The sequence below is a fragment of the Charadrius vociferus genome, unplaced genomic scaffold (genome assembly GCF_000708025.1).
Source record: "Charadrius vociferus isolate BGI_N301 unplaced genomic scaffold, ASM70802v2 scaffold218, whole genome shotgun sequence".
Lineage (NCBI taxonomy): Eukaryota > Metazoa > Chordata > Aves > Charadriiformes > Charadriidae > Charadrius > Charadrius vociferus.
In genome coordinates, this window is record NW_009650084.1 from 4528039 (window position 1) to 4539932 (window position 11894).

Here is an 11894-nt window from a genome sequence, read left to right on the forward strand (position 1 = left end):
CCTGGCTGGTCTAGAAACAACCTCTGTGTTGTGATCTGTGATTTGTGGTTTCGCAGTGTGTGATTTCTGGTGTTCTTTAACCTGTCCCATAAATTTAGATAATTTATGGGAAAGAAGAATTATTTATTTGGTGCTTTACTAAAAGAGTCATTAAAAGGACCAAAAGCAGATGAAAGCAGTCAGAGCACAAGCATATGATGCCTGGCCAAAATAATGTTCTATTACTTAATAAAATGAAAAACCCTCAAAAGCTCTACATGTACTTAGTAATCCTGTGAATGCATATGAGATGAAGTGCAGCTTTCCTTTAAGAATAACTTCATACCACTGCTGGATCTAAAGCGTTCATTGATTTTTTGCTGCTGTTTAGCCTTTCCATTCTGTTTCTAAGCACAGCTGGAGAAAAGTGGAGATGGATATGGTGGTTTGATTTTATTTAGCACTGATTTTGAGAATCCTATGTTCTGATGCTGAATTCAAGCAGTATTTAAGAAAAAATGGTGAAAATCATTACTATTGGATGGTACTGATCTACCTCAAAGAAACCTGTAATTCTAATTTTTCTATTAACAGATCCAAACCAGCATCAATTAATCCTTAATGACCTCGTCGACGATGTGTCCGTGATGCATTACCAAATGGCTTGTATTGTCCAGCACACTAAGGGGCTACAAAACCAATTTTGCCCTCGCCCAACGGTTGACATCGCTCATTCATTCCTATAGTCTGTGGTTTAAGGTCCATTTAGTTTTCACAGGAAAATTAAGTACGACGATCATAATTTCTCTCTTCAGCTATGTAGTCCATTTCATATTCAAGCTCCAGAAATAAATGTGCTATAAAGTTGTGTTGGTTCAAAGGGTATGACATGTAATTTGCAAGTAGGTAATGTTTTTCATAATCCTAACACATAAAAGTATGGGTAATAATTGTGGCAGAATTAAGAGGCTGAGATTTTTGTCTGCTGGTGTTTTCTTTTAAGTAATTGTGATGGCATTTTTTCATTTTGTAATGCGTGTTTTTAGGAGTGAAGGAAGTTGCATTTTTGTGACTGTGCCTTCATTTCTAATCTCTTTGTGAATGAAAAGCTATATACAGGCACAAATCCAGCAGCTTAATTCTCCATCTGATTAGAGCAATGTTACCAACCTGATAGGTTGAAAACAGCCAAGATCCATGCAGTGACTCGGCCTCCTGGGAGGCAGAGTAATAACAATCAAATGAAGACATATTAAAATGCAATATTACTTCCTCTCCATGGGGACTGTATAAGAATCATAGCCAGGAACTATTCTTGTCAGCTGACTCTGTTTCGCTCACTGATTCCCTGCCTCTGCATTTATGACTAATGCATTTCATACAATAAACAACACTTGTGAAGTTTTAAAAGCAAATAAATGTAAAACATCATACATTGATTTACATGAGTTCCAGGTTGGCATGCCTTTTTTTTTTTTTTGGTTGGTTGGTTGGGGTTTTTTTTCCAATAATTTATATATTTCAAAGAAGGGAAGGCAGAGCTGGAATGAAATTCTTTGGTCTGAATAATTTCATTTTCTCTTGTGTAAGTGGGATGATATTTTAGGCAGCATTTTATGAAACTGAAAATGTATATTAGCTTCTCCGAAGTGAGTGAGTATCAGCACTCTTAAACAATATTTTGTAAGAGGTCAGTTTCTCTGAAAGTTGAAAACACAAACTTATGTTCCTTATAAAATGGCAGTTGCTGTTGTATTCAAGGAATACAGATGCACAGTGTTTATATATGGAGCTCGAACATAATTTTTGACTGACTGCTGCAAACATTACCTATAAATTATTATTATTTTGTCAAAAAGTCTTAAAATTAATAGATTTTAGGGTGATTATATGTGTTTATTTGTAGATGTAGATAAACTGAATAATTCAGTGTGCTTTTGACTGTAATTTTTAGTTTTGCAGTTGACGCCAGTGGAACAGGACAAGCGTCAGAAAATCAGAGGTAGTTATCCATCCAAAAGATTTAAAAATATTTTGTCTACCTGTTTAGCAACGTTGTACTTATTTTTAGTTTCCTATGATTTGCTGTATTAATATAAAGAAAAGTGTGGGATCCAGAGAACATTTAATACTCATGAGAAACTTTTTATTAATCATTAATTATGTTTATTAATTTTAATATTTAAGTAGTATCTGGTTGTCTTAGCACAGGGCCATGTATGGTAGTTCATGTGTGAGTAATTGCCTGTGAAATATATCCATATTGAGACCTAACTATAAAAAAAAAACCCAAACCTCTTCTTATTTATAAATACGTATATAAAAATAAACTGGATGGAAGGTCAAAAATTTGATCATATAAACAAGCCAGAGAGCAGCATTTCCATTTTAGACACGAGAAACTTGTGTTATCTTTCTGTGTTTATGCCCAAAACTCCTATCACAGACTTTTTAGAAATATCCTTTCCGAGTGAGCAGAGCTCCAGCTACAGGGTCACTTTCCTGCAGAAGTGTGAGTGCGGTGTAGGAGCTTACATGATAGCGGGTATAATTTTCATTTGGAGATCAATATAAAAAGGTGGCGGCAAGTGTTTGAGGAATATTTTGTACTCGCTCCCTTGTTTGACTTCTGCACACTAAACTGTCAGGGGGCATTAGCAGTGTGAAACTGTGTTTTCTCTGATGTCCCAGATTACTTCTTTTTCTCCGTGCAGCTTTTCAAAGCTTGAAAAGATGTGTTTAAAACTACCCACTTTCTTCCTGGTACACTAGGGATATGTGAGGTTATGTTTCGATAGTCTTAATGAATTTTGAAAAATAATTTCCTCCAGTGGCCTTGGGTAATTGTCGGTTTAATTACAGAGAGAAGCTGAGATGGAAACTTTCCTTTGTCACTGAAACGCTCCTCTTTGAAAATTCCCCATTCCTTGGGATGTAGCAGTCTGTACTCTCAGCTATAACGTAGGCTTTCCGAAACCCCCTTGAAGAACTGTGGAAAAAGTGAATACTTCTGCAAATTCATTCATCTGACATCAAAGCTATGAAAGCATTCTTTTAGCAAAGCAAGCGAGGCAGATTGCGCTCGCGTAGGCACACAACCAGACTCATTGTACATCTGGACCTTCCCGTTCGGAGACTGTATTTGAAGTAATTTTGCATTCTTTTTGCCGTCTTACTTTCTTACTCTGTACTGAGGTCAAACTGCTTCCTCTGCATCTTATTGCAGTCTCCTGCTCGATGGGTTAAATGGATAGGCCTTTAAAGAATAAAAAGGCATTGATGTTCAGAAGAAGCAGCACTCTATTCAATTAAAATCAAGTAGAAGGTGTTTAAGGAGATGTGAGCCCCCATCGCCTCGATTAAAAAACAAATGAAGAATAACAAAAACCGCAAGACAAAGTCGGTGTTTATTAGTTGTACTTTCAGTTGATGCTCAGCTTTGGTATTTCTATTTACTGCTTTTTTTCGCTTGTCCTTGTGCTGGTACATTGGCAAATAGGTCATAAAAAACACTTTCAGCAAAGACACATTTGATTTATGTCCAGAACTGGTTCTTAGTATTGATTTCTTTTCCCTCTGGAAAAAAACAAAAGAAAACAAAACTATATGTCTCCATTATTTTCTAAGCCTGGCAATGCAGTGGCACATATCAGATCAGCTTTTATCTTAAATTACTCATTGTGCTCTTTTATATCTTAAAAAGTCTTTTTTGCAAGTTGGAAAAAAAAAAAAAGATGTCGTTTCACGTATGGCCATTGTCATGTTTTTACAGGGGGGAGGGAACAAGAGGAGGAGCTGGGAGGGACCATGTATGAGGAGAAGGGAATTTTAGGAAAAGAAAGCACAATTTGGGAAGTTTGTATGGTGGCTGTAATTCGAGGTAGTCACAAAAGAGGCAGAAGTGGAACAAAAACAAGAAGTAGATCAAAGGCTAGGAAGCAGGGTTCAGCGGTATGGGGTTTATATCTTTACGGCTAGAGAGAAGATTAGAGCAAGAAAAACACTGCCATGGGGCTAGGAAGACATTGTGAAAGAAAAAGGAAATATACATAGGCTGCATTTGAAAGAAAATCCCCAAGGAAGGCAAGAGAGAAGGAGTGAGAATTAAAAACAAAGATCTGAACAGTGTGAAGCCCTGATTGAATTAGACCCTGAGCTGAAAGGAGAGGGGCAGAGGCAGAAAAGTGCTGCCTAAGCAGTTCCCCACAGCCCCGGCAAGCGACGAGCTCCGTTATCTCCCATTTTTCTATTTGTTTTCTCCAGCTGGTGGCTGGATGCCAGTGCGTGTGCACGCACCGGCTTCATACGTGCGTTTCAGGCCTCAGACAAACAGCTGCAAGACATGACGGTGAAATTTGCACCCCCCAAGACAACCAGGGTGGGAAAACCCCTGCTGAGTTCCCTAAACAGTGAAGCCGGAGTCCACCGTTGGCGGACGGACATGCCTGCTTTGCCACTGTGGCCGGGGCAGTAGCGCACAGGCCGACGTGGCCCATGCCCGGTGCGGCGTGGAGTGGCTTCCATGCCCAGGGCTGAGGAGCTGCCAAATGGTTTTCCAGCAGCTGTTGGGGGTTTGCAACCAACAGCTGGCTCGGGTGGCAGGGGCGGCGCACCCCGAGAGCGTGACTCAACGTTTTGGATTCTCCAAGGGAGTTGTGCTTCGCGTTCAAATCGCGTTGCAGCGTCAGCTGGCGGCGGGGGCGCGCGGTTCCAGCCCCTCCCCCCGCCCCCGCAGAGGCTCCTCAATACTGAGAAAAGTGAGATTGTACTTTAAAATATTAAATGGTTTTCCAATCAGTGCAGAATCTCAGCTTTCACCTGGGTCTTTTGTATGCGTTCACTTCTTCCAGCAGGAGATTTGTAATAGAGGAAGCAGGTGTAACGTGGTGATTATAAAGATATTGTTGGGGGGGAAAAAAAAAGGGTGAATTTTCAGTGCTTTGCTCCTCTCAGCTTGCCAGGGCTTCCTTTTCAGCTGATTCCATCACCTTTTAGCAAGGTGCTGTGTTTTCGTCCAAGTCAGTCAGTCAGTCAATTGTGCGTAGAAAAAAAAAAGGTTGCTGGGTAAATCTGAAACCTCGATAACACATTCCTCCATTTGTATATATTGTATGGCTTACCAATGTATTCATTCCTTTGGCTTTCAACATTTCACAACTTTCCGTAGGTCAGCCCGAGCAACAAGAACAGGTCCTGGTAGATTGAAAGATTTCTGCTTTCAGACACTCATGTTCACATCACTTTGCCTGTTGATTTCCTGATTTTTATTTATTTTTATTTTTTAAATTTTCTTTTATTTTTTAATCAGCAACATCAAATGGGTCTTTGGAGGGCCTGGATAACCAGGAGGGAGGGGTGTGCCAGACAAAAACCATGAAGATCCTCATGAAAGTTGGACAAGGTAAAGACCATCTGCTGTTTCATGAAATCACTTTGATATCAGTGTCAGTGTCCTTTTAGTTTTCAGGCTTCTTTTAGCAGTGTAGAGCGGAGAGCCAACCGAGTCTAGTGTGGTCATTCCTACCTTAGAGTCTGAAAGCAAAGCCTATTTTCTCTTCCTGGGATACTGACAGATTTCTACAGGAGGAGGGTTAGCGTAATAAGATCTCTTCATTGGAGAGATCCCTAGAAGGAAAGGTCACCTGGGAGTAGTGTGTTTCAGTCATTTTTATTTTTATTTTAAAAACAAAAGTCTCAAGTCTGCTGTTCAAAATTATTTAAAATACATGAAAGGAGGGAAGCTAATATTTCTATAGTTTGCTTGTTATGAATTCTGATTACAGAGGGGGTTTTGTTCATTGTCTCTTTTCACATATAGATAACCTATTGTGCAGGAAGAAAGAATTATTCTTCTGAGTTGAAGTTGGTTTAGTAGTCAATCAACTTCCTCAGTTAAACTGAAATGTCATCTGCAAAGCTTTTCTTGCCAATTACAGGAGTCCCTATAGTTTCTGCAGATGGCCTCACAATTTAAACCTCTGAAATAACTAATAACCATTTTGCTTTAAAAGGAAAATTATGTACTTATATCTCCCAGACCTTTGCATAAAGATTCTTCTGTTCAAAGCCATTCCTGTCTCACGAGGTACCTAGAGCCGGCTTATTAAGGCTCCGTACCATCAAGCGCCCAAGCTGCATGAGTCATCTTTCTTTTCCCCAGATCCCAACTCGGCGGGGCTGCCCCGGCACACGGATCCCACCAAGCGCCCCGAGCAGGAAGCTGGCACCAACGGGAAGAGTTCCACCACCAGCCCCTTTGTGAAGGACCACTCAGGTAGGTGTGGCGGGGCTTGCACCTCGGATGGTGCTCTGGTGGAGTCTCCTCCTTTGTCGCCAAACACATTTTATTTTACCATTAAAGTGCCAGAAAAGCAAATGTTTTCATACTGAAGCAAAAGCCAGTTCTGATGCTCTGGTGGGTAGTGTCTGGGAGCTGCAAGTTTTGGCAACAGCTGCTCTCTCCCCTCTTCCACTCTGCAGTAGAAGTTAATTACATCTTGTGAGAATATCACTCATTTACAGGAAAGTTTTTGGATAGGACATTCGCTAAGCAGCTTTACGATGGTAAATGCTGCCTTATATTTAGTACTCTGGCAGATGAACGAGTCTTTCTGTCTTTCTTTTCCCGTATAATACATTATCAAGTGGTTCTCGACAGCCATTTATAAAGTTTATTTCAAGACATCTATAATTAATGTCCTGATCTTTTAACTGACCATATAAAGTCTACACATGTATGGCTGGTCTTTCACTAAATTTAAAGATATTTTTTTTTTAAAATAATTATCTAAACAAGATAAATACATAGTTCCAAACAAGTGTTTTCAAGATGCATTTCAGACATTAGGTGAACAAGAAAAAAGCTAACTCCTAAGACCCAAGGTCTCTGGAAGAAACTTTGGTGAACTGGGAATGCTACAAAGCAAAACTTGCTGTCAGTTGACCCTGGGATTCCCGAAAACGGCTGCAAATTTTCCTTGCTAGGTTTGTCATTAGTTACTGGGCTAATAAATCTTTGATATGGCAGTTGCTGGGCAGGCTTCAGCCATTTCCTACGGAGGTTCCAGCAGGAAAAGTTCACAGTAAAGTGGACATAGCATCTGCAGCATTCTTACACCTGGGAGTGAGCATCAAGAGAGGGAAGTCAGTTTAAATTTTCAAGTTAGAAAGTGTAGAGTGAGCACTCATTTAATTTTTGAGACAAATAATATGTCAGTTTGGTGACACCAAATATTCAACAGGCTGTTCAGCAGGTGAGTTTTCCTGACTACCAAATACATGGTGGTCTTTTCTTTTAAGTAAATGTAAGTCAATATAAACAGATATATGCCATAGCCTTTTTGCCTGTCTCCCGCACTGCCTCAAGCTTCCTTACTTCATGTGCAAGCAAGAGGAGTCCACATAAAGAGGCACTAAGGACGGGTTAACTTAAATCACTATGCAAAAGATAAAAGAGCAGGAGAACGGTGTGACACTGAACAGTACCAGTTGTCCTGAGAATTGTTGTTTCCCTGTGTTATTTTCCCCTCGCAGTCCTATCCCACCCCTCTCTGCTGCCCGGGGCTGGCCAGCATCTGTTAAAAGATGCGGTGTGCATCAAAGGCTGCCTTGTCAGAGCCAGTCCTCACCACTGATTGATGATGATGTATGAAACAGGGTGGTTTGGGAGCAGCACAAAAGTGAGACCAACAGACACAAAGTCTTGTTTAATATTGATTGCTGACTTCGGCTGTTTGCATTTAGCTATCTAACAGGGTAATTGGTTTGTCAAAGTTTAGCTGTCAGTTAATTCTTCCAGTCTTGCTTACTCTACACATTTTTAAGCAGCGTAAACGGGTCGCAGGATGGCAATAACTTTTGTCTGTTGTATTTCCGTTCTTTCCAGGATCTAGCACAGATGGCAGTAAGGCTGGGCATTCCAGTATACTGGGTTCAGAGGTGGCCTTATTTGCAGGGATTGCATCAGGGTGCATCATTTTCATCGTCATCATCATCACTTTGGTGGTTCTTTTGTTGAAGTACCGGAGAAGACACAGGAAGCATTCCCCGCAACACACGACAACTCTCTCACTTAGTACGTTAGCCACCCCAAAACGCAGTGGCAACAACAATGGTTCTGAGCCCAGTGACATTATCATTCCTCTAAGGACTGCAGACAGTGTCTTTTGCCCCCACTATGAAAAGGTCAGTGGCGACTATGGACATCCGGTGTACATAGTTCAAGAGATGCCTCCTCAGAGTCCAGCAAACATTTATTACAAGGTCTGAGAAACACACAACCAACTCTGTGGTACAGTGGAGTCGGAGAGGAAACTCACTGGTCAAATGCTTTCTGTTGGGGTTTGTGATGACGCCTTGTGCGCTAGCATTGACTCAAGCACAGGGGGGGAGAAGGCGACAGCTCTTTCTCCGGGAGCCGACGCGAGCTGGACAGCTTACCTAGTCTGTAGAATTCCTATCTCGGTGAATAAGTATTCACCAAAAGCTGGAAGACTTTTATGTAGAAGATGCCCATTCTGATTGCTGTACTCTTGTTACATTCATCATCCTCAAAGCCATGTGCTGCGGGCGTTCAGGCATGTACAAAAGCCAAGGGAAGATGGAGTGATCCATGGATGTTAATAGCTCTAGGCATCCTGGGAAGGTGCTCTAGGATATATCAAGCTTGAAATGCAATCTTCTGACTTTTGTGTGTCTCTCTCAGTGCGTGCTGGATTTGTCACACAGACCTTGGTGTCTAAGTAAGACTTGTTAAAGTTCTCTTGCTTTTAGTCCGTCACTGTTCCATTTGTTTCTGTTATCCGAGGCTCTGCCATCCTTCACATAAGATTTCCTTTCACTCCACCTCCTGAATCACTAATGGAACATTAATGTTTGGAGATCCGCGCTCCATCCATCTGCTACAGCAGCCTCACTTGAATGGGTAATGCATTTATAGAAATTGTGTTTGATAGTAAGGAGCCTTCCAGCCAAAAAGTTAGGCTGTCAACAAAGTCAAGAGCAGGACTGGGTGGTGGAGGGAAGGGCTGACTGCAGTTGCAATTGAATACTGCTGCCTCAAAAATAGAAGCTGAGAAGAAAAAAAAAAAAACAAACAAAACAAAACAAAAATACAAACACATTTAGGTAGCACAGCACTTTGGTATGCTAAGTTTTAAAAGGCATGTAGGAGACACAATAAAACGCGCAGTGGATTAGGCTGCGTTTGAAGGAATTCATGGTTATCAAATACCAGTGTGCAGAAAAAAAATAGTACCTTCAATACAGTAGAACAAAGGGGTATTGTTAGTAAGTGAACAAGCTTGGAGAGGACAAGACAATAGCAGGCCACTGAGGATATATTAGGGCAGGGCTGTTGTGGTACTGGCAATAAAATATACAGCTTTGAAGCTGTAGCGAAAACGTAGTCTGCTTTGGATGACTTTTAAGCAGACTCAGCTGCTATACTATCACATTATACTAAACACAGGGAAAGCATTTAAGAAAATAGCAGAGCCAAATCTGACCAAGATGATTATAAGCCAACGGGTCAAATGAGCTGTAATTCTATCACTGGTAAAGTTGTGAAAAAGACCTTTCTCATCTCTAAAAGTAAAAACGAATTTCTTTCTGACTGAGCCTTTTGACACTTTGGTTTATTGCAGTGCTGTCCCTGCACAGTGAGTGTCGGTACTGTGACTGACACAGCAGTTCATTGGTGCTCTGTTGCAAAGTTAAAGCACATATGGCAAACCTCTTGCAGTTCGTAAGAATAAAATAAATTATGACACTGAGATGGAGAAGGAAGATATGTCTTATTTATAATAGGTGTATAGAACACAAGGGATATAAAGTGAGAGTGTTTCTTTCGTTCGTTCTTTCTTACTTTTTTGTTTTGGTTTGCTTTTTTACTAATATATATTTTGAGATTGCACAGAATCTACACCAGAAGATGTGAAATTCATTTGCAGCAATTAAATAGTCTTAACTTGTCATCATTTTTTATATATATGTGTGTATATACACACATATGTATGTTTATATATGCATATATATGCATATATATGCACACATTTTTTTAAAAAAAGAAACTGCTTCTGGGAAAAACATCAGCCATCCAAAAATAAGAATGGGAGCATATTGAAAAAAAAATAATATCCAAAGCATCTCATAAGAGAAAACTAGGAAATATAAGGCCCAAAATGTCAGGAAATCAATGTTACTCCATCACGTATTTAACAATGACAAGGTGTGCCGGCATTTATTTTCTGTGTTGTGTTTTCCCTTGCCTTATGGGCTGATGTGTTCTGTAAATTTCGTTGAGGTTCATGGGGCGGGGGGGTGGGTGTTCAGGTTAAAGTTTTCTCTTTAGCATGGCTATTGCCCTAAAGCTCCCACCCTGGGGAGGAAATAAAAAAACCCTCTACTTTTATATGTGCTATGCAAATAGACATTTCTAACATAGTCATGTTACTATGGTAACACTTTGCTTTCTGATTTGGAAAGAAAATGTAGCAACAGCATTTTGGGGTTCTCAGACCCCTGGTGAGCACCTGCAAGAAGAAAAAAACAAGAAAAAAAAATCTGTCATAGAAATGATCACACTCTCTGTTTCCTGAACCTGAAAATGATGTTGGGATGTTGGTCCAAAAGAGAGAAACAAAACAAAAAAAAATCCCAACCCATGGTTCTGTGGAAGGTTACCATGGTAACTAACTACAGTACATATGTAATTCTTTTCAACAACCCTTCCTTTCTGTGAATCCATCCATACAAGGTTCTCTTGTAAGTCATTAAGATTTTATTTTGGGGGAGGGGGAGGAAGGGAAAAGATGGGCTTACTGATCCTGATTTTTATTAAATCAAATCTATGCTTCATCAGTTGGCTACATTCTACTTATGTACTAAACTGTGAAAAAAAAAATCAGACGAATTGCTCAAGAGCAACCTGCAAACAATTGAAAAAAAATAAAAATGTACTGTGCGTCTGTTTTGTGTCTGGTGCAGAATTATGACAATCTACCAACTGTTCCTTTATTTGACGTTGGTCCAGCTTTGAAAAGTTACTGTAAATGCCTTGCTTGTATGATCATCCCTAGTCACCTGACTTGGAATTTGCACCATCATGTCTAAGTGAAGATGCTGTAAATAGGTTCAGATTTACTGTATATGGATTTGGGGTGTTACAGTAGCCTTATTCACCTTTTTAAATAATAATAAAAAAAAAACAACCACATGGAAACAAGACAAAAATGGCTTTTCTTAACCGGATTGTGTATATAGAGCAATGTTGGTTTTTTATAAAGTCCGAGCAAGATGTTTTGTATAAAATTTGAATTTTGCAATGTATTTAGCTACAGCTTGTTTAAAGGCAGTGTCATTCCCCTTTGCACTGTATTGAGGAAAAAAATGATATAAAAGGTTGCCAAATTGCCGCATATTTGTGCTGAAATTGTGTACCATGAATATTTATTTAAGAATTTCTTTGTCCAGTTTGTAAGTAACACAGTATTATGCTTGAGTTATAAATAATTTCTTCCTTCTTTGTTTTGTTTTGTTTTGTTTTGGGTTTTTTTGTTTTGTTTTGTTTGTTTGTTTTGTTCTGTTTTAAAACTAGCCGGTCATAAGTTTGAAATCTTCTTTAGTTCCACATTGCAATTAGTTCCCAGAAAATGAAAATTATGAAAATCACATTCCACGTCTGTTTCAAACTGAATTTGTTCTTAAAAAAATAAAATATTTTTTTCCTATGGAAACCTTGCCTTCTAAGTATTTCCTTCTTTTGTTTTGCCATTTTTTTTTCTTTTTTAAAAGGTGAAAATAAATTAGAAAGCCACCAAGTCTGATTCCCTCTGCCCCTTCTTTCTTACTTTCTCTCTCTCTCCTCCCACCCAACTCTCCACCCTGATTGCTAGTGGTTTATAGGAAAGAAAGCT

General features: G+C 39.6%; 1 protein-coding gene across 1 annotated transcript in view; it reads left to right on the forward strand.

The window, feature by feature from the left end:
* EFNB2 (ephrin-B2) overlaps window positions 1-8276 on the forward strand; it is a 41590-nt gene extending 33314 nt beyond the window's left edge. Inside the window, exons 3-5 of the mRNA XM_009892145.1 lie at window positions 5288-5380; window positions 6140-6253; window positions 7865-8276. Coding sequence (XP_009890447.1) covers window positions 5288-5380; window positions 6140-6253; window positions 7865-8247 — 590 coding nt within the window. The 3' untranslated portion in view covers window positions 8248-8276. The remainder of the gene's footprint in view (window positions 1-5287; window positions 5381-6139; window positions 6254-7864) is intronic.
* The last annotated feature ends 3618 nt before the right edge of the window (window positions 8277-11894 follow it).